Here is a 27,219-nt window from a genome sequence, read left to right on the forward strand (position 1 = left end):
CCGACTTAGTTATGGAACGAATTAGACTAGTAAGTCAAGGCCTTGTCAATTGGATTTGTGTTGTTTTCCTTTTTCCCTATATGGGTGGCTTCCTGGAAAAGATATTATTATACTTTAGCAATTTTTGATTGACGCTTTTGCCCTTTACGTGCTCTGCTTGTTGTGGCTGCATGGCAGCCGTGGATGGCCATTCTTCTGGCCGTCCATCCTTCGCCGAAATGGCTGTTGCGGCGCCGTAACCACTCCCTGAAATCTCAGTTGCCCATCGTGTTCCAAAAGTAATGGACGGAGAAATATTTTTTCAATTCTCAAAGGAAGAAATCAACAGATCTGCGGAACCTTTCCGCTTCTCGATTGTGATCAAGTTCCTCCGCCAACGTCCCTCTCTCGATGCGATTCGTGCGTTCATTGCCAGTCGATGGGGTCTGTCTTCTATCCCGGAGGTTTCCTCTATGAAATTGCCCCGAAACGTCTTCATCAGATTGGCTACGGAAGCAGACTTTGTGAAAGCCCTGTCCCGTGAATCATGTGAAGTGAATGAAGTGGCTTACCGTGCGTTCCACTGGTCTCCTGATTTTAATGAGGAACATGAACCTTCTAATGTTCCGGTGTGGATCCTCCTTCTCGGATTACCCCCCAACTTTTATCAAGAATCATTCATTCGGATCTTCACCGCTTCGCTTGGTCGATTCATACGCAGGGATAATTCCACGCGTTGTGCGACCCGAACTGATGGAGCTCGGCTTTGCTTGGAGATGGATACTGCTAAGGAGCCGATTTCGTACTTCTGGATTGGCACTCCTGGTCTGGCTACGAGCAGAAAACAAGAGATTATTTTTGAGATGTTACCGGCGTATTGTGGTAAGTGCAAAGTGCAGGGACATAACTCTAAGACCTGTCGAGCAGGTAAACCCAAGCAGGAGGAACGAAACCGGGGACGAAACAAAGAAAAGGATGAATCGGGTGGAAACACTTCATCTCAGAAAGAGGATGGTGAAATAAATAATCCTATGTTTTTACTTCCCGAAACAAAGGCTGCTGAACCTGTGGCGCCATGTGAGGATGCAGTTAAAACTCAACATGGGATTCATGATCAGGAACGTATGACTGGGGAATATGTTTCTGGTGGACCAAGTTCTGATAATAAACGGGATGGTGAGATTCCAGTTCCTACTTCAGAGACTGAGTCCGCTGGTGCGCTACCGAATGGTCTGGAACAGCCTGGGAACAGCTTGGAAATTCACTCTGATCTGGGGAAGAATATGGAACTCAATACTCATTGTATTAGAGAAGTGATAGTGCCTTCGGAGGCTGCAGGTAACCTTCTGAACCAAAATGATATTTTCTCCTTTAATGTTGAATCGCTTCCTACTCTGATTCTAGAGGAACCTGCCTGCATTACGATTGAGGATAATGAACTGAATTTACCTACTAAAAGTAGCAAGGAAAATATTGACAATTATCCTGAAGATATTGTCTCTGAGCCGGACCCTGATATCCCTCCAGATGTGTTACCTCTTTATAAGGAGTACCATTCGGAGTCTGAAGATAAACAGGTAAAGAAAAAATATAAGAAAAAAAAATTGAGAAAGTTAGAAGCTCCACTCGGGTCATCACCCGCCCCTCTACTTTATCTTTATGAATAATTCTATAATTGTTTGGAACGTCCGTGGCATTGGTACCTCTCGTCGAAGATTAAAGAATTTAGTTTCCAAGTTCAAACCTCAACTGGTTGTGGTTCTTGAACCGTTTCAAAATGTGGACAAAGCCATAAGGTTGCAGCATTATCTTCAATTTGATTCCTTTTCTTCTAATGTGGATGTTGGTGGTAAAATCTGGATTTTTTGGGCTAATTCTCTTGATATTCAAGTGGTGAGATCCAACTTGCAGTTTGTTTCTCTTCTGGTAAACACTGGGTCCTTTCAGTTTTTATTAACTATCATCTATGTTAAGTGTAGTATGTACGAGAGGAAAATTATGTGGGAGGACCTTAGCTCCCAAGCTATGGGATCGGCTCCTTGTTTGTTTGTTGGAGACTTTAATATTATTCAGAATAACTCGGAGAGAAGGGGTGGATCTCCTAGATCTAATGCGGCGATGTCGGACTTCAATGATTGGATTCACCAAGGTGGATTGGTTGAGATGAATTCTAAAGGCAGTATTTTTTCTTGGTGTAATGGGCAGTCGGGTCTTGCTAGGTCTTGGGCTAAGCTGGATCGTGTTCTTATGGATTTTTCTTTGCTTTCGTATTTCCCGAATGCGGTTTGCTCTTACTTGCCAAGAACAACTTCTGATCACGCCCCCATGGTTATTGAGTTCAAGTTGGATCCTTCTTCTTATGGCCCTTCGCCTTTTCGCTTTCAACAAATGTGGGTGGATCATCCTCAATTCTTGTTGTGCGTCAAGCAGGCTTGGTCTGCTACTTTTGATGGCCATGGGCTCTCTAAATTGGCTTTTAAATTGAAGATTACTAAGGTCACCTTGCGTGAATGGAATAAATAGAATTTCGGTCATACTAAAATGCATATTATATCTCTTGAGAAGCAAATTGAGGAGTAGGAAAAGAAACTTCAGCAAAATTGGGATGATTCTATGGAGCGGGATCTTATTGTTGCCTCAGCGGATTTGGATAATTGGCTCCGTCGTGAAGATACTAGATTGGCTCAAATGGCTAAGTTAAAATGGCATATGGAAGGAGACCGGAATACTAAATTTTTTCATGCCTGCCTTGCTAATAAACGGCATAAAAAAGTGATGTACATGAGATCATCGAATGGTATGGTCTTTAATTCGCCGGAGAGTATTCATCAGGGTGCTGTGGATTATTTTTCTTATTTTTTGCAGGGATCCCAGATTAGTTTGTTACCTGATTTATCAACTCTTATTTCTCCTATTATTTCTGATTCTGACAATTTGATGTTGTGTGGGATGCCTTCTATGAAGGAAGTGTCTTCTGCTCTTTCTTCTATTCCTTCTAACAGTTCTCCGGGACCTGATGATTTTAGCTCGGGCTTTTTCAAAAGCTGTTGGGATATTGTGAAAGAAGATGTCTTGGAAGCCATTTCTGAATTTTTTAATTCAAAATATCTTCCAAGATTTTTCACTGCATCTTTTCTGGTCTTAATTCCAAAGGTTGATACTCCCTCTGGGTTTGATAAATTTAGGCCAATAAGCCTTTGCTCGGTGTTCTATAAAATATGCTCCAAAATCATTGTTAATCGGCTGACAGGTCTCCTCTCTAGAATGATTTCGTGGGAACAAGGAGCTTTCATTCCAGGGAGAAGTATCTTTGATAATATTACCATTACTCAGGAAATGATTCACTCCATTAATAAAAAGGCCCATGGTGGTAATATCATGATTAAATTAGATATGGCTAAAGCTTACGATCGCGTGGAGTGGTTGTTTCTTCTGGAGGTACTTCGTTGTTTTGGGTTTTCTTCTAATTTTTGTGATCTTATCAGAACATGCATCTCGACTCCTTGGTATTCTATTATAATGAATGGCACTATTAAAGGTTTTTTCAAAGCTGGCCGAGGTTTACGTCAGGGTGATCCTCTTTCTCCTTATCTATTTATTATACTTCAAGAGATTCTCTCTAGATTGATCAAGCAAAGTGTGGAGGCCAAAAAATTTGGTCAATTCTCCCAGGCCCGAGGTACACCCAGAATCTCTCATCTTATGTATGCTAATGATGTCGTTATTTTTTCTAATGGTAGCTCCCAAGCTATTAGGGAGGTCTTATCTGTGCTCCATAAATATGAGAGTTGGTCGGGTCAGTGTATCAATCACTCTAAATCTGCCATTTTCTGCTCCCAAAAAATCTCTACTGTTCGCAAAAACTTATTATTACAGAAGACTGGATTTTCAGAAGGATCTTTTCCTTTCAAATATCTTGGAGTGCCTATTATTTTGGGTCGTCTCAAACAGGTTCATCTGGAAGATATGCTGGCTAATATCCAAAAGAAAATTTCGGGGTGGAAGATGATATTTCTGTCGATGGGTGGCCGTCTTACCTTACTTCGTCACGTTATTTCTAGTATGGCTCTTCATCTTTTTGCTGTCCTTCATGTCCCTCAAGCTACTATTAAAAACATTCACCGGATGATGAGTACTTTCTTTTGGGGGGAGCATAATGGCAAAGGTAAGAAAAAATGGGTGGCCTGGAATTCTATCTGCCGTCCCGTGGAGGAAGGAGGTTTGGCGCTTAGAAACCTCGATGATATGCAGAAAGCCCTTCATGCCAGATTTGCTTGGAATCTTATTCAAGGTAATTCTTTATGGGCAAATTTTTTTAAGAGTAAATATGTGGGTTTAAAACCTTGGACCTTGGTTGATCCTACTAAGGGTTCTAGGTTTTGGAAAATGATTGCTAAATCTCTTCCTTTGATCTTGGATAATTCTAAATGGCGTCTTAAGGATGGTAAGATTTTTTTTCTGGTATGATAAATGGAGAGACAGAGGTCCTTTAAGCAATGATATGAATATTGTGGGGCATCCCAATCTTCTTGTGAAGGATTGTCAATTAAATAATGTTTGGGATGTCGATTTTATTCGTCAGTTAGTGGGGCCGATCAAATTGATGAAATTTTAGAGGATCTTTGCAAAGCGAAGCCTGGTATGGATGTTCTGATTTGGACTAAAAATGATAATGGTCTGTTTTCTACTAAGTCGGCTTGGGATTGTATCCGCATTAGAAGTGATATTATTGAGGGTCATTCCTGGATTTTGCATAAGTGTCACCCTCTTAAAATGTCGTCTCTCATGTGGAAAGCTTGGTATATGGCCCTTAGTGTCGATCATCATCTTCGTCGTATTGGCATCCCTATTACCTCTCGTTGTGATTGTTGTGCTAATGGTCACTTTGAGGACCAAAATCATGTTCTTTTTACAGGTGATATTGCTAATTATACTTGACGTTATTTTGGGACTTATCTTGGGATCTCGATAGGTCAAAATTGGAAAGATACAGTGAAAAGGTGGTTTCGTCGAGCTAATAATTCGTCTCAAGTTGGTATTATTTTGGGAATTCTTCCGGTGATTATAACTTGGAGACAATGGCAGAGGCGCTGTTTGGCGCGTATGGAGGGTCGCTTTGAACCTGTCTCAGAATTTATTCATTCTGTTCGTTGGTGGATTAGTCTTATATGCCGTGATATGCATGCTAGTTCTCACATTTCCAGTTTTGATTTGCGGGTATTAAAAAGTTTGAATGTCCAGGCTGTTCTTATTCCAATTCGGCGTTGCAAAACTATCATCTGGAATCGTCCTTCGGAGGGATGGGTCAGCTTAACACAGATGGCAGCAGTTTGGGTAACCCTGGTGCCTCAGGGATAGGTGGGATCATTAGAAATAATCATGGAAAACTTATTCATGCTTTTTCCTTATTCATTGGCATAGGTTCTAATAATCGGGCTGAACTTCTAGCCCTTCTTCATGGGCTCCAGGTTTGTAAATCTTTATCTCTTAATTTTGTGCATATTGAGCTTGATTCTATGAATGTTATATCCTGGTGGAAGAGCAAGAGATGTGGGGTGTGGTATCTGGAGGATTTCTGGGAGGAAATTATCGACATTATCGACTCCATAACCTATTCGATAAACCATGTTTTTAGAGAGGGAGATAAAATCGCTGATTGGTTAGCCAAACAGGGAGCTTCTGGAAAAGACTTAGCAGTTTCGCATTTAACGGAGACCCCCCGTGCATTGCGGGGTCTTATCCGTATGGATTACTCAGGTTTACCGTCTTTGCGTTTTAGTTAGTTTCGAGTTTTTGTTGTTTGTCGTTTATTTTGTTGTTTTTTGTTAGTTTTTTTTCCGGCTAGGTTTTTCCTGCATTCTGGGTTTATCGTTTGTACCCCAGATGCTTGTCTTTGTAACCACGGTTTTCCTCCGCCACAAGTGAGGGTTATTAATAATATTGGGGAGGGGTCACTAGTGTACAGGTGACCCTAACTTTTCTTTAAAAAAAAAAAAAAAGTCAAGGCCTTAATACTTTGAAACGAGCACTAAAGCCCAAGCTGGTGAGATTACGCCATGCAAGTTTTTTTCCTATTTTTCTTCCTAGGCTTTTTAGGCATCATCTCATGCACGAAGAACCTCCCTCAACTAGGGTTACACTTGACGTCAATTTTCTCCACGGCATGCACGTTCCTATCCCTACGACATTCCCGGCAACTACTTGCATAAGAGATATACATTCACGACAGTTTTTCTACCATTTGTTTCTCTAGGGTTTTTTTATCAGTTTCTTTCTATATATATGCATTACACACTTCACGCACATGGCACAACCCCTCATGCACATAGTGATCATCTTCAACCTAAGCTAGAGGGCCACCACTTGAGTTGTAGTGAAGCAACACCTCCTCCACATTGCTGCTGCTAGCCTACTGCACCTCCACAAACCACCCCAAAGTGCCAAGATCCTCCACAACGCTGCCTTTCACCACCGCACCCAAGAAACCACACAACCCGCAAGCCTCCACGTTCAACCACCATGGAAGAACAACAACATCCAATGGCAACATCCTTCCCAGCTTGGCCACGGGCCACCCAGTCGCACCGCCTAGTCACTGCGGTGAATCCTTCCCATCATCCACCAAGGTTGCACCACACGACAACCGTAAAACCATACCACTTCCACACCAAAGAAGCCCCTGTTTTCCCAAAGAAGACCCGTTACTACCACACCTCCATCGCACAAGCCCTTGTTTGTGCTCATCAGAATATTTTCAAACGCTGCCAGCTACGGAAGCCGCCACCCATCATCTTGACTGCTCACCGTAAGCCATAAGCCGTAGTCTCTTCTTCTCTCACATTATCTCCTTTTCTCTCATCATTTTCTCTCTCACCCAATGCTCTGCATTCGCACTCATGTTATGAATCTCAATGTATCTTAACGTAAATTTGGGATTTGGAATGGATGAGATGAACGTAATGGAATAGAAATGTGATATGGATGTCAACAGGAAGCTTAATCAAAGTAGAAATGGTGCTCTGCGTGTGAATGGGAAAGTGTAGATAAGCTGTTTGATGAAATGGAAAGGAGAGAAAGCAGTAAATCCCACTAGCCACGGGAGTGCTTCGAGGGCCTCCCAACCTCCATACAAGTTCTAGATAATTCCAAAATGCCAGATGATTTTCACTCCTTCCTCTCAGACGCATATATTCCCTAAAAAACTCAACTGATTCTGACACATTACACCAATTAAAACGCACAGCATTAGACTAGATAAAACACACAGTATGGAAATTACATGAAAAGGATAAAACGCATAGCATAACATAAAAGGGAAATAAACGGTGTCGTTTGGAGTTTGGCTTTATTCAAACACTTGTCTTCCAGGACACAAAGTCTTCATCTTCTACCTTCATCTCTGCCTGAAGTCCCTCTAGCCATCATCTTCCTTGTGGTCCATTGCACTCTCCCCCCATCAGAGAACCTTGCCCACAAGGTGTGGGTAAAGCTCCTGCAGCTTCCATAACTTCTCCCAACTATTGTCCTCGGACGAAGCTCCCACCCATTTGACGAGAACCTCGGTAATGGCCCTGTGGCCTTGGTGACTCAGACGGCGATCCACAATCGATTCTGGCTCAGGAATAAAAGACCCATCTTTGTCCACTGGAGGAAGTGTCGGAATAGCTTGAATCTGGTCCTCGATGTTTTTCTTGAGATAGAAGACGTGGAACACTGGGTGCACTCTTGCCGACGATGGGAGAGCTAGCCGGTAGGTGACCGTGCCGATCTTCTGAAGGACCTAGAAAGGCCCATAAAATTTTGGAGAGAGCTTTGTGTTATGGCGCATCGCCACTGATTTTTGACAGTAAGGTTGTAGGCGTAAACACACCCAATCCCCTTCTACAAATGATCTCTTTATCTTCTTCCTATCATCGTACAACTTCATGCGGTCTTGAGCCCATTCCAAATTTTCCTTCAACAAGTTCCTGATTTGCTCTCTTGATTTCAACAAGTGGTCCACGACATTAGTGGATGATGTTCTCGGTACATATGCCATCAGCTTAGGGGGGGTACCCGTAAAGAGCTTCGAAAAGGGACATCTTGGAGCTCGTATGGTAAGAGCTATTATAACTCAATTCTGCTAAGCTCGACCATTTACTCCATTCTTTGGGTTTGAGTCTAGTGTAAGCACGTAAATAGCCCTCGAGACATTTGTTGAGTGACTCTCTCTGACCATCTGATTGTGGGTGGTAGGCAGAGTTGTAGTGTAAGGATGACCCCTATAGTGAGAAAAGATGTTTGTAGAAAGAGCTTAGAAACACTTAGTCCCTTTCTGAGACTATTGTTTTAGGAAACCCATGGAGTTTGAAAACTCCATCTAAGAATGCTTGTGATACTACTGCTGCTGTATAAGGGTGGGTCAATGGAATGAAATGACCATATTTTGTATAACGATCCACCACAACAAAGATAACATCAAACCCTTGGGATCGGGGCAATCCTTTGACAAAATCCAGGGAAATATTTGTCCAGGCTTGAGTTGGTATGGAGAGGGGTTGTAAGAGTCTAGGAGGTAGCACTGTTTCCCCCTTAGTAGTCTGGCAAATTTGGCACTCCCGCACCTTTTGTTTTATGTCTCGTTTCATGCCATGCCAAAAGAAATCCATTTTTTCATGCTTATATGTCTTCAAATAACCATTATGCCCAGCTTGAGGATCTGAATGGATATACTCTAGCACCTTCTGTTTGAAATGAGACTGTGGTACAATAACAAGCCACCCTTTCTTTACAATTAAGCCATGTTGAAGAGAATAGCCCTTAGGCACTTCAGCCCCTGTTTGCAACTTTTGGAGAATTTCACTTATCTCTAAGGAAGAGGAATAGGAAGCTTTTAGTTCATCAATCCTGCTGGGAGTAGGAAAAGTTATTAGAGCTAAATACCCGTCCTCGATTCCTTCAATTTCAAACTTCCTGGATAGCGCGTCAGCCACTTTATTTTCTTTTCCCAATTTGTACTGTATAAAGAAGTCGTAGCCTAGAAGCTTGGTTATCCATTTTTGTTGTGCCACCGTCCCTACTTTCTGCTGAAGCAAATACTTGAGAGCTTGCTGGTCCGTTTTAATAATAAAGGACTGACCCAACAAGTAAGGTCGCCACCTTTGAACAGCCGAGACCAAAGCCAACAATTCTCGTTCATAAGTAGATAACATGAGTGCCTTACCCTTCAAAGCTTTACTCATAAATGCAATCGGATGTCCCTCTTGCATCAAAATAGCCCCTATGCTAATGCCACTTGTGTCACACTCAATTGTGAAAGCCTTAGAAAAATCCGGTAAGCATAAAACTGGTGGGTGTGCAACTGGAGTTTTAAGGGCCTGAAAAGCCCGTGTAGCTTCACCCGTCCACTTGAAACAATTTTTCCTCAAAAGGGTCGTAAGGGGGGCTGCAATGGCCCCATAGTGCCTGATGAACTTGCGGTAATAACCCATTAAACCAAAGAATCCTCGCAAGGATTTAGGGCTGGTAGGCAGTGGCCACTCTAGCATAGATTGGACCTTATAATAATCAGCCTGCACCCCTTGTCCTGACACCACATGGCCCAAATAATTAACCTCCAAAACCCCAAAGCTGCATTTAGACATTTTGGCATAAAGCTGATGGTCTCTAAGTACCTGCAGTACTTGCTGTAAATGGCTCAAATGTGCAGCCCAGCTACTGCTATAGACGAGTATATCATAAAAAAAAACTAAGATGAACTTCCGCAAAAAGGGCCTAAACACTTCGTTCATTAACCCTTGAAAAGTAGCTGGGGCGTTGGTTAATCCGAAGGGCATTACTAAGAATTCGTAATGTCCCTCATGGGTATGAAAAGCTGTCTTTGCCGTATCTTCAGGAACAACTTTATCTGGTGGTAACCAGATCGTAAGTCCACCTTTGAGAAAATCATGGCCCCATTCAGCTCATCAAGGAGTTCATCGATGACTGGTATTGGAAATTTATCCTTTATCGTCATGTTGTTGAGTGCCCTATAGTCGACACACGATCTCCAACTACCATCCGCTTTACGGACTAATAAGACCGACGAAGAAAAAGGGCTTGTGCTAGGCTTAATAACCCAGGATTGCAGTAGGTCCCTCACAATATTTTCTATTTTAGACTTTTGTTAATGAGGGTAGCGATAGGGCCGAATGTACACAGGTGCTGCCCCTTCCTGTAGTGTAATTCTATGGTCATGAGCCCTTTTAGGAGGAAGACCCTTAGGCTCTTCAAAGATCTCAGCAAACTGGTTCAGTAATTTGGCAATATCCTAGTCAATGTGCCCCTGCGGAACCCCACTATCTTGCCCCAACAGCTGCAATAAAAGCCCACTACCAGTGCATACAGCAGCTTGCAAGACCTTATTACTCCCCTCAAAGGACAAGGGTGTCATAGATAGCCCCATAAACACAGATTCATAACCTAGCTTTGATACCAATTTGTTATGAATCTCAATGTATCTTAACGTAAATTTGGGATTTGGAATGGATGAGATGAATGTAATAGAATAGAAATGTGATATGGATGTCAACAGGAAGCTTAATCAAAGTAGAAATGGTGCTTTGCGTGTGAATGGGAAAGTGTAGATAAGCTGTTTGATGAAATGGAAAGGAGAGAAAGCAGTAAATTCCACTAGCCATGGGAGTGCTTCGAGGGCTTCCCAACCTCCATACAAGTTCCAGATAATTCCAAAATGCCAGTTGATTTTCACTCCTCCCTCTCAGACGCATATATTCCCTAACAAACTCAACTGACTCTGACACATTACACCAATTAAAATGCACATCATTAGACTCAATGAAACGCACAATATGGAAATTACATGAAAAGGATAAAACGCATAGCATAACATAAAAGGGAAATAAACGGTGCCGTTTGGAGTTTGGCTTTATTCAAACACTTGTCTTCTAGAACACAAAGTCTTCATCTTCTACCTTCATCTCTACTCGAAGTCCCTCTAGGCATCATCTTCCTTGTGGTCCATAGCAACTCACCACCTCTGACCTTAGCCAGCTCCCTACGCCGTCACACATTCCCTTTCCTCACGGAGAGCCTCTGCCGCATAAAGCTTAGTTCACGTATTATGAGCATGTTTTCAAATAACAAATATTCTACTGAAGCTTACCATATAGTTGGTCAAGCATATTTTAATTGACATGAAGTTACATTATTACCCTTTGAGTACAAGCTGTGTTAGTGTGTTTTAAACTTTTAATATGTATTAGTGGACTCTATTTTATTTATGATTACAGAAATCATTTAAGCAATTTAAATTTTTATTAATTAAATATTTCTTTCAAAAGTAAACGATAATGATCTAATTTTATTTTTAAAGACTTTAGATATGATCTAGTTTATTAAATAAAACTTGTTGTTTAAATTAAAATATTTTGGTATAATTATATGATCTAGTATTAAATTTTGTAGTTTGATTACACTAGTAAATAAGTTAGGATTTAATGTTTTAGCCAGAGTTATTAACTGGACCCTAATGAATTTAGAGAGTGATGGTATTTTAGTGTTAAGAGAAATTTTAGGTTTTTAGGTATTAAAATAGGCATTTCAGGTGTAATTACGAAGTAACTGTTCAATTGGAGATTTATTCAAGTTGCATGAAATTTCGATAGGTGACGATTAATTTTTGTTCAGTGTTGCTGTGGAGAAATTCTAATAAGCTAAGAAGTTCAGGTAAGCGGGATTTCTATACTAGACTTTGAATAAAATGAAAATGAACTGGGGTTGATTTATGAAAATGTGCATGATATATTTGTTTTTGAAAAGAAATGTGAAAATAACCTCAATTATTTGCTCTGCATTACTCATGAGATCCGTAAGAAAGAGAAGAGTATTTTTGTCATGACTGGTATAGAAATGAGCTAGTTTTTGTGCATTTTGTTTCTGATCTGGAAAAGAGTGAATATTAGTATTTTTTTTTTAAGTTTTGTTTTGATGAAATAAAGATTTTCTGATGCATGAGATTTAAAAGTTTTGCTGTGAATAAATGAAGATGTTTTGATTCTTTTTATTTCGAACATGTGAAATTATCTGAAGCTGTTCAGTTTTTGGCTTTTGATATGAAGTGGCATCTAAAACCATTGGCATGAGATTCTGATTCCGTATTCTGATTAAGTCTGATTATGATGTTCTGTTCGATTTTCCGTTACGGCCCGACGACGGGTGATAATAGTGCCATACGGCCCAACCACGGGTTATAATAGTGGATACGGCCCAACCACGGGTGATAATAGTGGATACAGCCCAACCACGGGTTATAATATGGCCCTTCCACGAGTTATAATGGTGGTTTATAACCCTACCACGGGGGTTAAACATGGTATACAGCTCAACCACGAGTGATAATAGTGGATACAGCCCAACCACAAGTGATAATTGTGGATAAGACCCTTCCATGGGTTATAATGGTGGTTTGTAGCCCTACCACGGGGGGTTAAACATGGTATACGACCCAACCACGGGTTATAGTAGTGGATACGACCATTCCACGAGTTATAATTGTAGTTTATAACCCTACCATAGGGGCTAAACATGATATATGTCCCGCTGTGATGCTCCAATATGATAAAGATGAGGTCTCAGATTTTGATATGCCAAAACATTTTTGAATAAGAATGTTTTTCTGAAATTTTCGCTCTAATATTTTGTAACATGTTTTGATATTTGCATTCTGAAAGTAAATGTTTATGTTTCTGCATTCTGAAGGTAGTTTTGCATTCTAAATTCTGAAAATGCTCATGTTTACACACTGCTATACGTTCTCTGTTTACTGAGTTGTTGATAACTCACCCCTTATTTTCACAATATTTTTCAGATAATTTTGATGCCTAAGCTGGAAGTCAAGAGTAAGGTTTGATGATCATAGATGAATAAGTGCCAGAGGGTACAAGTTTATTAGAGAGTCTTATTTAGTAGGTTTATAATTTTATGTTTTTTGATATTTGGAGTCATGGATATTTCTAAATATTTATGGAGTTTTGGAGGAACATATATTTTTTTATTTGAATAAATGGATTTGTACTTTTTGGAAATATTGGAGTATATAACTATGTTATGGAAGATGGAGTTAGGTTACAAGAGATAACTCTCCAGACCTCTGGAGACGGAGCGTTACATTTATAATTACATGCAATAACGGATCCCCTGGAAGTGTTTTATACTATAGATTTTTGCTTTATTGTTTTTCGAATTCTTGGCAGGAAAATTGTGTAATGAGATTGGATCATAAGGTGAAATTATCTATCAACCTTTAGTTTTTTTTTTTTTTAAATTCTAAACATAAATAACGATCAAAGGGTCATAAAAGAATCATTAATCCAAATAAACTCATCACCAAACTAAACGCGAAGCATTTTATTTCATTTCGAGATGGACATGAGGAGGTCGTTTGAACAAAGGCTATATATTATAACCATTCAATTACGTGATGGGAGGACATAAATCTTCATTGGAAGTCCGAAAAATAGGGAAGGGTCCGGCCGTTGTGAGGAAGCTAGCTAGGATTAATCCAAGGAAACAACAGAGGATACGGTCTCGTTACATGCAATCTTAGGATGGGTACATTAATCAGTATTATTTTTGGGTTTTGCCACTCTTATGATGCATGTTATTGTCCTGGATCAATATCTATATCAAAATCTTTTAGTAATCCTAAAATTACCCAAATATCCCTGTATATTAACGGAAATATCTACTAATTCACTCAACAAATTAATTAGTCGTCAATAATGTAATTATTTAATAATTAATCAAAAAACATAAAGAAAATAAATTGTATAACACCAAACTTGGTTACAAAGGGAAACCCTTTAAAGAACTCTTCAAAGGTAAAACCCTACTGGACAACCAAACTCAGAAAAGTCAATTATTCATTTGAAAATCATGTACAAGTAAATCTCAATTACAAAATATTTGCTAATTGACTCTCTTACTTGAATCAACAAATGACCCGTTTGCCTCTACTACAGTAACAGCCCGAACCTCTGACGATCTTCACATATTGACTTCTCTACAAGAACTCCAGTGGTTGAACACGATTAGTCAATCTCCAACATGGAGCACGAACACACACTTTGAGAGAAACAACATGAAAATTCTCTAAGGAATTTCCTGACCAAAATATGCATTGGAAAGTGCTCTAAAAAATATCTAGAACTAAATCTCTACAAATTCTAACCAATAAGATCCCTTAAATAAACAATCTAAAAACAGTTTGAATTGCAGTAGGATTCTGCTGATGGAGCGACTTTGTCGTGACGGACTTTGCTGACTGCTTGCTGGAACTTGATACTTATATTCTTAGCATTGACAGTTTCTCATTCAAACTCTTCTCTGGATAATGACAGAACCCTTGGAACTCGATTTTCAAACTCTAAATCACACTCTTGACTTATCTAAAACACTTCCTAAGAAGTTCTAGATAAACTCGAAATAGTTATAGATAAACTCAAATTATTTTACATTAACCCAAAATATAAATTCCAACATAAGATGAAGTCTATCATCTTAATCACCTAGTCCTATCCAAACTTAACAACTTAGTCACCTAGTTCTAGCCATACTCTTGCATCTACAATCTTCTCATTTGACAAATTGGTGACAAAATCAACTTTGATGAATGTAATATAGACCTGTAAAAATACTGACATAGATCAGTGACTAAGATTAGTACTATAAAAATTCACAAAATTTAAAATCTAATTAAAAGTCTAAGCATGTTCTAGTCCAACATCAAAATTATGTCCAACAAAAATAACCTTAAATGAAATCAACCATCAAGTGAAAGTTTCTAAAATAATTTTTGCAAACCAGAATTTAGCACTCGCCCTCAATATTAAACAACACAAAACAAAAAGTCATCTAACTCCCCCTATATTTCACAGTACAAATAAAATCAATCTGCTCCCCAAAGCTCCTCTAACTCCCCCTTCTTGTCACTAATATGAAAAGGCTCAACCCTCCTCGTCATCAGAATCAGACCAATGATGATTACCATGTGGGAATATGAGAATAAAAGTTTTGAGAAGACCCTCCCACAATTATGAAGAACCTCAACTATACAATGCAATGGGAGTAAGCTGATGAATGAACATGAATGCATGTAAATAAATTGACAAATGCATGAGAAAAATTGGTTGAGACAAAAAATCAAACACTTGGTAGGCATAACATGAAAACCAAAGTGTATAAAGCATTAACTACCAAAAATCCTTCCTCAATACATGAACAAAAACAGACCTACTTCACATAATCTACTTCTTCACACTCCAACCATCAAAGTCTTAAGTCTCAAATCACGGCAAATTAAAAATCCCCAAACTGGTGTTTGCCAAACCCTAGAACTTAGAAAGAAGAGAAGATTGTACTTACCGTGTAGCTCTCTCATGTAGAGACAAGATAAACTTGCTTGCAGAGACCGAATGGACCCTAAAGCTCATGACTCTTGAAGAGTAGTAGCTGGCTAGGGCACAAACTGTGAAGAGTCGTGAGTGAGATAGGAGGAAGTATCGGGGGGTGGGGGGTGAGTGTCTATGAAAAATGCTAAGCCACTTAGTGGCTTAACGTGCCACACACCAAAGCCTAAGGCTTTGAGTCCCATTGGGACTTAAACACTCAGACCAAAAACACTCCTACTGAAACATACCTTCCAGACCCATGTGCACAAAAATGCAGAAAATTGCCCATATATATATATATATAAAAAAAATAGTGCATGCTTATAAAGACTCAAAAAATAAATAAACTGGTACTGACCTGGTACAAAATTAATGCCCATATACCAAAAAAATCTGACCCACACTCTATTTTTATTTGAAACAAAGAGCCAAAAAAAAAGTGATGACACACCACAAATTCATCATGGCCAAAGTCTATGTGGGTGTACGAGTGAGGCAACTTACTACCACCATAAAATATTTAAATATTTAATTTTTTTTTTTTGCTTTTTTTTTTTTCTTTCACATAGATACTTCCAAATAGGTTATCTTTGACTGCAAAAGTAAAACTTTATGCTAGGGCCTAGATACTTGAAAGAGTATCTCCTCCGAACACAACGTTGCACAACCCTTGATATATCCATTTTATTGATCATCTTTTTCCGCAATGATTAGGGCAATGATTTTTTCTATAAGGACTTAAGGGACAAGATTCGTGTAAGGTGTTTGTCTTTTTCTGCAATGAAGAAACATCGACTTTTTCTATATAGATCAACCTTTATGTCTGACAAGAAGATACCTATTGACTTTTAGTATTAGGTTCAACTAGTATTAGTCAATTTAAGGTTAGGACTCCCCCTTTGGATAACATCTATGAGACTTTATGGAATGAACAAGACGTGGAAAATAAGTTTCTCATAGTGCACTAAAAGTTAACTTTGCCAAAATGAGGCATGTGGTCTACACTTAGATTGTAGACTACAAAAAGAATAGAGAGATGTTCCAACACCAAGTATGGGAAGTGTGAGGGTCCGAATACTCTTGACTTGGCTAGGCAAAAATGATCTCTTTCTTTTTCATTTTTTATTTTTTAGTTTATATGACAAACCAGAAAAATAGAAGACAACTCAAACAAACCAAACAAAAACAGAAAAAATAGAAGACAACTAAACTAAACCAAACAAAAAGAGATGCAAACTAATAAAAGAATGTGAAATGCATGTCCTAAACTATTGATATGCAAGGAATGCAAGAACATGCAAATGGTGCTATCAATTAATATCACACGTCATCTTTTTTTATCACCCACTTTGCTTTAGAGTTTGAGGCAAGCTTTACATCATCACAACTGTTTGTTGTTTTATCCTTGTTGCTAAGACAAAATTTAGACAATTCACATACCTTGCCACTTATGGTGTTTATTTGTTCTCTTAACTCTTGTACTTGGTTTCCAAGTGTCTTTACCTTTTTCTTTCATTTTCTTTCATCTCCCTTTTTTTGCACTTTACTCAAATTAAAGCAATATGACCTTATATGATCAGAAATACCACAATAATGACAAATAGGTATAAGCTTCTTTCCAAACTTACCTTGGTTCAGCTTCTTTGAGGTTGATCTTTCATGTGGCTTCTCATGATGATTTCACTTTGAAATGACTTCTTTTGGAGCATACACAACTTGACTTCCTTTGACAAAGAAGATACTCTTAGAGGTAGTGGCAGCGGATGATGAGTCTTGAGTATATTTGTCTTTGGAAGTTGTATACTCCAAACCAGTACGATCACAACTGAGTTTTTGACTACTTAACATCTCATCCAAATTCTGAGTTGCTGATTTTTGTTGACACTCACGACTGGGTTTAAGATAGCTTTCCAACACATCAAGAATTGCATCAATCCGTTATTTGAGCGGAAATGTATGATTAAAATACTAAAGTGTGTCCATTCTGTTTCCTAGCTCATTTTGGATTCTGATCCGAATTACTCTCAAACCCTATCATTATCCTTATTTGAAGAGTCCTTCACTTGTTGAAAGTTCTTAGGTTGTTCCAACGTCTTACCCACTTGAAAGTCCTTTGAATTTGAATGGGTTTGGACTTTTACTTTTATAGACTTTGAAATTAAACTCAAAAATCTGCTCAGGAGTATCCCAAAGTAAATAAAAACCCAATTCAAGAATACACATTAATTCCAATGATTTCTATTAACATTTTAGCATTTTAGTCAAATAATAGAGTATTTAGAGTGCACTTTCGTACACTCATTACACCCCCCAACTTGCTTATTGCTAGTCCCTAGCAATTTCTATGCTAAAGAGATGAAAGAGATGAGAATCACCAAAATAGGCCACCAATTCACATTTTCTAGATTCACATATCGAAAACAAACTAAGGAATCCAATAAGCCATCAAGGTCAATCCACTTATAGCAATTCACAGAGTGTGTGTGTGTTCTCCAAGCTATAATCATCTTACCACTAACCTTGACACATGCAACATCAAGAACGTCTCAAGCAAAAGGTTCAACTCTATAACTCAAGGGTATAATAGTGTTTCATGTAGGGGCTCTCTCAATGGAGTTGAAAAATGGTGTACACACAATCACATAGAGATTTAGGTAATTACGAACAAGCAACAAGCAAACATTGATCTTATGATAGGAACACATACAAATGAGAATTCAACCATTCTTTCCAAAAGCTTACTTAGGATCAAAACGGTCAATACAAAAGGTTGTAACGTGGCTTAGGTTCAGAGCTATATGAAAAAAATGAAAAAGGATTCAAAAACTTCCAAGTACATACAAATGGAATCTTATTAAATATCTCAGTAGATCACACTTCTCACTTGATGTACTCTCCAACTTTTCAGATCATCGAATAATGTCTCTTTTTCATTTTCTTTTCTTTTTTCATTTTTTTTATAATTTGGTGAAGAATTATGTCACCCTGGTATTTTGCTATTTCTACCCAGCCTGGGTATTTTTGCCTTTGAAACTCATTCACTTGAACACCTTGTAACTCATGTTCTTCCCTTTTCTCTCTCTCAATTTTTTTTTTTTAATTCCATGCAAGAAAAATAAGAATTCCACATCTAATACACACTTGGAAGTAACAAGGGTAGGGAAAATAAGTGTGTAGGTTATACTCCAATGTGGAGAGGTAAGGATAATGTGGGCATGTGAAAAGAAAAAGCTACATGTGTTTATTGGCTCAAAGTTGGCTACTAGGGGTCTATGATGGAAAGGGTTAGCTTGAAAGGCTCAAACGTTGATCCTAAGTTGACGTTCGTCATATCCCAAGTATATCCACCATCTTACCACAAACCATGTAATGATATTCTCACAAGAAGTGCCCAATTCAACAGATCAATAAACGCTTATCACAATTTACTGCATTTGTAGGCTCTCAATCCTCTCCAAAACTCACATGAATACTTAAGCAAAAGAGTTCTCTAGCTACATGTGTCAAACCACCATCTTACCACAAACTTTGGATGAGTGCATTAGAGGTTCTGTGAATGCCTCAGCAAAAATGATTATGGTGGGTTTGGTGAATTCACGAAGATGGCTATGAATGAGAATGAGTACACATGTGAATGACGCACGTGTGATGCAAAATTAAAAAAAATTGACACATGAAAATATGCCACAGAGTTCCAACAAACATTTTAAATACTGAATTTGCACCACCACCCCCCAAATTAAATGAAACATTGTCCTCAATGTTTAAGAATCAAATTTGAATGGGGAGTAACTAAAAATGGTAGAATACACCTGATGAGTGACGTGGGTAGCTTGCTAAGCACCAAAGATGGTAACCTGAATTGACAAAGTGAAACTAACCTGCAAACAAAAACAAATAAAACAACAACAAACAAAAATGAAAAGAAAGAAAATAAGAGAAAACAAAAATAAAACCAAACAAACAAAAAAAATAAAGAAAAACATACCTGCGTGGTGTGGTCAAAGTTGATAGATCCGGATCCACAAGTGGAATTTCTTCCACTTCCGAAACTTGCCTATCAATTAATATTTTAAGGTGTTGACCATTTACTATAAAAATCCGACCATCCTTAAGGTCCTTTATTTCTACCGCCCCATTTGCAAAAATATTTTTCACTACAAAAGGGCCGGTCCACCTATACCTAAGTTTTCCTGGGTGCTTATGGAGTCTAGAATCATATAAGAACACTAGGTCATTAGGCTTAAGCATCTTCCTACTAATATTTTTATCATGAAACGCTTTCGTTTTAGCCTTATAGATTTTAGAGTTCTCATAAGCATCATTTCTCAACTCCTCCAACTCGGTCAACTGAAATTTCCTATGCTTACCAGCATTCAATTTCGAAGAAATACTAATAGGAAAAGTGTCACCTTAGCTAAGAAATGCATGCTTAAGACCTGAGGCAGTGGCTTCAATTCCAATTTGGGACTATCCATGCTTGAAGGAATCTGCTTTTCACTTTTCTTAGACAGCTCCTCAAATTTTGATTGCCAAATATGTGGGCCATAATCTTGAGGTTCATCAGAAATAACACAAACATCAACAATATCAAATGAATCATTCATAGTATCAAATTCAGAATTAACAAGAAAATATTCAAGGGAATCAGAATCATGAGTTGTGTGAACTTCCTTGTCTATGAGTGTGTCAATCATGTATGTTTGGTGGCACTCATCATCCTCCCTAGGCTGATTATTGATATGGAAGATGTTGGCCTCCATGGTCATGTTTCCAAAAGATAGTTTCATCAGCCCATTCCTGCAGTTTATAAGTGCATTAGCCGTAGCAAGGAAATGTCTACCTAATATGAGAGGAATCTTAGAGTTAGAGTCAACAACAGATTGAGTATCCAAAATTAAAAAATCAACAGGGTAGTAAAACTTGTCAATTTGGATCAAAACATCCTCAACTATCCCTCTTGGTTTCTTAACTGAACGGTCAGCCAATTGAAGCACAACAGAAGTATGCTTAATTTCACCCAAACCAAGCTGCAAATAAATGGAATAAGGCATCAAATTTACACTAGCTCTTAAATCTAGCAATGCTTGCCCAAACTCGATTCTCAATATTACATGTAATGGTTGGACAATCAGGATCCTTGTACTTAGGAGGAATTCGCTGCTCAATTAGAGTACTAACTTGATCTATTAGAATGTTGTCTTCTTAACATGGTGCTTCCTCTTAACTGTACACAAATATTTGAGAACTTTTGCATAAGTAGGAACTTGTTTAATAATATGCAAAAGATGAAGATTGATCTTTACCTGCCTGAGGTTCTCCAAGATTTCATTGCTAGAATCCAAAGTTCGCATACCAGATTTTAAAGTTTGAGGATATGATACCTTAACTGGGCTCTTGATTACCCCGGCTTCTTTGGGCAACTCAACACTATCCTTGCTTGGTTTCTCTTTAACATCTTCTGGCTTATTAGTTGTTGGGATGTGTGAGGACTTACCACTTCGTGTCACACTGGCATTGACCTCCTTCAAATTTCCTTTAGCCATATGCTGGCGTTGGGGTATGGATTGAGCTTGAGAAGGGAACTTGCCATGCTCATTCACACTCAAGGAGCTCATCAATTTGGACATTTGGCTCTTTATCTCCTTATTTTCTTCAACAACCTGCGTAATCAAAGATTCAAACTTTTGGTTAGTCTTACCCTGTGCCTCAATAAAAGCGTGCAAAGTGTCTTCTAAAGGACTCCTAGAAGATGAAGGTGCATGATATGGTGTAGGATATGATCTAGGGGGCTGTGCAGGCTACTGGTTTTCAGACTTCCAGCTAAAATTGGGGTGATTGCGCCATCCCAGATTATAGGTATCAGATAAAGGTGTAAAAGGTTTATTGTACATACCTAAGACATTACATTGTTCCTCATACATCCCTCTCATCTCAGCATATGTGAGACACTCTTGGACGAGGTGATCTACCCCGCCACACACAAAACAAGGTCCAAAAGACTCTGCATGATTAGCCCCGTGTGTTGGCTTTAAGTCCTTAGTCTTTAACACCTCTAGCTCCCTAGTGAGCATCTCAACCTTTGCCTTTAGGTTATCCTCTTCCCTGAGATGGTAAATTCCACCACCATTTGGGTTTCTTGTAGGTCGTGACCTATTTGTGCTCTCAGTAGCACTAGGTTCAGTCCAAGTGTGAGCTTTTTCAGCAAGCTCATTGAGGTATTCTATGGCCTCATCAGGATCTTTATGTAAGAACTCACCATTACACATCATCTCCAGAAATTGGCGTTCTATAGGTGTAAGTCCCTCATAAAAATAGCTCACTAAGCACCAATTCTCATACCCATGGTGAGGACACATACTCAACAACTCCTTAAATCTCTCCCAAGACTGATACAAAGTCTCACTATCATTTTGTGCAAAGGTGGAGATTTGCCGTTTTAAAGCGTTGGTCTTATGTTGGGGAAAGTATTTATTAAAGAAGATCTGTGTCATCTCATTCCATGACCCAATAGATCGTGGTCTCAGCGAGTATAGCCAACTCTTAGCTCTATCGTTCAAAGAGAAAGGAAAGAACTTAAGCCTCACAACGTCATCAGTTGCATTTTGACTATGAAAAGTCGCAACTACTTCACCAAACTCCCTAATATGCACATATGGATTTTCATTTTCCAAACCATGAAAAGTAGGGAGTAACTGTATCATCCCTGTTTTAAAACTCAGTTGGCGAGTATTAGCTAGAAACATGATGCATGACGGTGTGGCTATGCGTGTAGGGTGGAGGTAATCATGAAGAGTTTTAATGGGTCAATCTTCGTGTTCACTCATTTCTTCGGGACTAGATGGATTGTCAAATAAATGATTTAAAATACTTGATTCTAACTCTTCCACAGGCTTACAAGCAAATCTACCCAAGGTGTCTCTAAATCTATGCATGCAAGGTAACAAAATACTAAAAACTAAAAATACAATGAAAAGAAAGAAAAAAATAATGCAGTAAGCTAAAAAGGGAACGAAGTTACCGCCTTTACAAACTGCTGAAATAAAAACCTATCTAGCGATTCTTCTACCGTCTCCCCAGCAACGGCGCTAAAATTTGATTACGCCCAAAGAATAACGCGATAGTTGTAGCACAACTTTGGAGTGTCGATTCCACAGAGTGACAAATTAAAAGAATAATAGAAGGAACAAAAAAACTAAAGAAAAATGTTAAATGATTAATGGAGAACAAAGATTATTTTAAATGCAATTAAAGTGAAGAAGAGTGACTAATGGAAAAAGTATTCAAATTTGACAAGTAAAGCGTCGGGAATCCCTTGCACAAATCTGGTATTTTAATTATTCTTAATTCAGTGAATAACTCAATTGGGAACTCAATTCTCAAAATTCTCAATTGGAAGGTATAGATTTATAAACCAAGATTAAACCAAATGTAATCCTATAAAAAATTATTCACCAATTTTAAAATACGTAAATTATTATCACTATTGAGAAAATCCAATGACGATAATATACTCAGGAAGCGATATTGTAACAAAGAACTAAATCAATATAGATAAATAATTGAACCAAACATAATCAAAGAGTTAATCCATTCAATAGAAAAAGCATGACTGAATCCATAAACATAATAAATTTTATGATTATTTGGAGAAGAAAACATCAACAATGAATTGAGAATGATAAAATAAAAATAGTTTTAGTAATTGAAAATTAAATACATAAATTAAAAATAAATAAAAAATACCATCTACTGTACAAGTTCATCCCTAGCCCTACTTGAGAATTTAGTTACCAATAAATATAATGGGCGACAAAAATCTCAAGAGAAAAGAAGCAAACAGTGGCCATGGAAGAAATTCATATCCCCCTCTTTAGAACTTAGCTGTCTCCCCTCTATCAACTCCCCAATTTCATGCTAATGATATGCTTAAATAGGGTAGGAAAGAAATCTTAATGTCTTCATATTCCCGCACACAAAATCGCCTAAATTTTAGGACTCAACTTGGAAGCTACATACGCACTTCAGCAGTTCGAATTTGGAAATCCTTATTAGAGATAACTTTAGCCCTTTAAGATATCTTTCCAACGCATCAATAATCGCATCAATCCGATATTTGAGCAGAAAGTTATGATTAAAATACTAATGTGTGTCCATTCTGTCTCCTAGCGCATTTTGGACTCTGATCCGAATTACTCTCAAATCCCATCATTATCCTTATTGGAAGAGTCAACACTCGTTCAAAGTTCTTAGGTTGTTCCAACGTCTTGCCCACTTGAAATTCCTTTGAATTTGAATGGGTTTAGACTTGCTCTTTTATAGACTCTGAAATTAAAAATAAAAATATGCTCATAAGTATCCCAAAGTAAATAAAAACTCAATTCAAGAATACACATTAATTCTAATGATTTCTATTAACATTTTAGCATTTTAGTCCAATAATTGGGTATTTAGAGTGCACTTTCGTACACTTATAAACACTCACGAGAACTCTTCAACTCTTTGTCTAGTGCATCATTTTGAGTCTTCAATCTCAAGATCTCAACTTCAGAAATTTTCAGCACCTCCAAAAGATTATTGTTTTCATTCTCCACTGCTATGAGTTTGTTGTACAACTTCCTATTAATATTTTTCAGCTTGACTACTTCTTCACATAAATCATTATACACCTTTTGTATGCTTAGTATGAGGCATTATTTTCAGGATTGGCGATAACCAGGTCTTTAGGTGCCATGGAGGTTGAAGTGCGAGCCGACTTGTAGGTGGTGGCCAATTAAGGGCAAGGGGAATTCGCAGTGAAGAGAAAAAAATTGAACAAATACCTAGCGCTAGTAGAAGCCGAGTGCTCTCACTTCAAGTACTTCTAGATCCAGCAAGTACCGAGGGCGAAAAATTAGAAAGCATACAAGTTTGCACATGTGGCATCTGGGCAAGAAAACTCCCCCTGCCAGAAAAAATGGTGACCTGAACCGTCGAAGTACCCGCCGTGGTAGAGATACAGCCAGGGGCCCCAGAGTGGGCAATGGACATCATCAAATACTTGGACGCTAATGAGGTACTTGATGATAGACAAGAAGTGAAAAAGATCAAGAACCGAGCGGCACACTACACTCTAATAGGGAGTCGTATATCGAAATGGATATTCGATGTCTCCCTTGAGGTGCATCTTGCCTGAAGAAGCCTAGTATGTGCTGGCAGAAATACACGAAGGGATCTACGGTAGCCACTCGGTAGGAAATGTGTTAGCAGGAAAAGTGATGAGGGCGGGGTACTACTGGCCCTGTGCCTTGCCAGATGCAAAGGAGTATGTGTGAAAATACCGGAAGTGTCAGGAGTACTCCAAGGTGCCCTACTGCCCACCAGAAGAGCTGACGTCCATTACCTCACCATGGCCCTTCTTCTAGTGGGGAATTAACCTGGTAGGCCCCCTCGCCCCAGGCAAAGGAGGAGTAAAATTTATGGTAGTGGCCGTAGACTACTTCACCAAAAGGGTCAAGACTGAGGCAGTAGCCACAATCACAGTGAGCAACATCACGTGCTTCCTTTGGAAGGTTGTGGTCTTTAGGTTAAACATTTCACACACTATCATATCGAACAACGGGAGATAGTTCGACTTCGACTACTATCGTAATTTGTGTCGAGTGCTGCGGATTGAGTTCCGATACTTGTCCCCGAGCCATCCTCAATATAATGGACAAGTGGAGGCGACCAACAAAACGTTAATGGGAGTGCTGAAAAAAGGCTTCGACGACAGGAAGGGCACTTGGGCAGAGAAACTCCCTGGGGTCTTATGGGCATATCGGGTCACGATTTGGACTCTGACAGGGGAAACCCCCTTGACCCTCACTTATGGTCATGAGAATGTGCTACTGGTAGAAATTGGGATCCCCACCTACAGGATACAACACTTCGAGCAATACTCCAACGATATGAGATTAGAAGAGTAGCTTCATTTGCTAGAAGAAGTTAGGCTGGAAGTAGAAACAAGAACTGCTGTCAACAAGAGAAGGGCAAAGCTTTGCTTCAACAAACGAGTGCGTCCGAGGACGTTCAAAGTTGGGGACCTCGTACTTAAAGAAATAGGGACATCCACACTAGAAAAGGAAAAGCTGCCGATGGTAAGGCCCCTACGTGGTCACTGCCAACAACTGCCCACATTGCTATAGGCTTCGAGACTCACAAGGAAACGAGTTGCCGCACCCCAGGAATGCCGAGCACCTAAGGAAGTTTTATTGCTATATTAAATTAACACTTGTAAATTTACATTTTTATGCTGGCACTACAAATCCTAATGAGAAAGGCGTTGTTTTTCAATGTTGCTTTTCAGGAACTTAATGCGTCTCACCTATCTCAGCTCGTCACTTCATCAATTACTCTCCGTCATTGAGGCACCAAAGGGACGAGTTACGCCAAAGGCTGCTTTATTCCTCTCACGAAGGAGTGCGGGTCAGCCTTCGACTACCTGACAATTTACCTTCCACGTGAGCGTCAATAGGTGTGAGCGGGTTCAGTCACAAACTGCCCGAACAATCTACCTCCCCGCGGGACCAAAAGGTGTGGGTTGAGCCAAAGGCCGCGTTCTTCCTCCTGGGATGGAGAGCATGTCCAGCCCCACGGCTGCCCAAAAACTTACCCCGATCTCTGCCATGACGAAGTGTGGGCTCAGCACCAGCCTAACCCAAATTACCCTTCCCTGCGATGTCAAAGGGCGGGAGCGGGTCTAGTCCCAAACTGCCCAAACAACTTACCTCCCCGTGAAGGATAATAGGTGAGCAGGAGGCTCAACCTCCTTGCCCGGGAGAGCGGGACTAGGCTAACCTAAAGTTGTGAAGGAGTGGACCATGCACCTTGCTGTCCAAACTTAGCTCCCCCATAGCGTACCAAAGGGATGAGTACGCTAAAGGCTGCATTATCCCTCCTGCGGTGGAATGCGGGTCAGTCCTCAACTACCCAAAGATGAAGTCTTACCTCCATCCTGAGCATCAATAGGCGGGAGTGGGTCCAGTGACGAACTGCCTGAACAACGTACCTCCTATGGTTCTAGCCCCCTCGACGGCCCGAAGTCTAACCCTGACCTCCACCATGACGAAGTGTGGGCTCAGCACCAACCTGACCCAAATCTTACCTTTCCCTACAATGTCAACGGGCGAGAGCGGGTCCAGTACCAAATTGCTCAAACAACGTACCTCCCCTCAAAGGACAACAGGTGAGCAGGAGGCTCAACCTCCTCACTCGGGAGAGCGGGACCAGCCCCTCCAGCGACCTGAAAGCTTACCTTGACCCAAATCTTACCTTCCCTACAATTTCAGCGCGTGGGAGCGAGTCTAGTCCCAAACTACCCGAACAGCTTACCTCCCCACGGGGTTACATGGGAGTGTTGCGCCAAATGCCACCTCGTCCCTCCAGCGAAGGAGAGTGGGTCAAGCCTCTAGGCTGCTCGAAACTCTACCCCGACCCCCATCATGATGAAGAGCAGATTGGCTTCCTAACCATCTGAAAGAAGTTACCTCCTTGAGGTACTAAAGTGGCGGGTTTGGCTTGAGGCATCCTGACCTCCCTCTTGATGGAGTGTGGGTCGAGTCCTTCGACCGTCCAACATTGTGCAATGGATATGGGCACCAATAGCATGGCGCAAAGCGGCAAGTACATCGCATCGCCAGCCAAATGACCCAAGTTTGCAAAGTCTCGCACCCGTGAAGCTAAACATGAAAACTATGCTAACTTGATTATCTTCCTACTAAATATCAAACTATGCGGCCACACTATAAATCGAGAAGGCCACAAAGAATGGATAGCCTAAGGCTTCCCGACC

General features: G+C 39.6%; 1 protein-coding gene and 1 non-coding gene across 2 annotated transcripts; both read left to right on the forward strand.

The window, feature by feature from the left end:
- The first annotated feature begins 281 nt into the window (after positions 1-281).
- LOC118348190 lies at positions 282-5,762 on the forward strand. The gene is made up of 7 exons (XM_035689209.1): positions 282-1,556; positions 1,927-2,475; positions 2,845-3,036; positions 3,133-3,417; positions 3,931-4,270; positions 5,221-5,337; positions 5,401-5,762. The coding sequence occupies exons 1-7, from the start codon at positions 282-284 to the stop codon at positions 5,760-5,762; spliced, it is 3,120 nt and encodes a 1,039-aa protein (XP_035545102.1).
- Positions 5,763-21,746: 15,984 nt separating this feature from the next.
- LOC118348366 lies at positions 21,747-21,854 on the forward strand. The gene has a single exon (XR_004801460.1). It is a non-coding gene; the product is annotated as a small nucleolar RNA R71 (small nucleolar RNA).
- Positions 21,855-27,219: the final 5,365 nt, after the last annotated feature.

Source organism: Juglans regia, chromosome 4 (assembly GCF_001411555.2).
Source record: "Juglans regia cultivar Chandler chromosome 4, Walnut 2.0, whole genome shotgun sequence".
Lineage (NCBI taxonomy): Eukaryota > Viridiplantae > Streptophyta > Magnoliopsida > Fagales > Juglandaceae > Juglans > Juglans regia.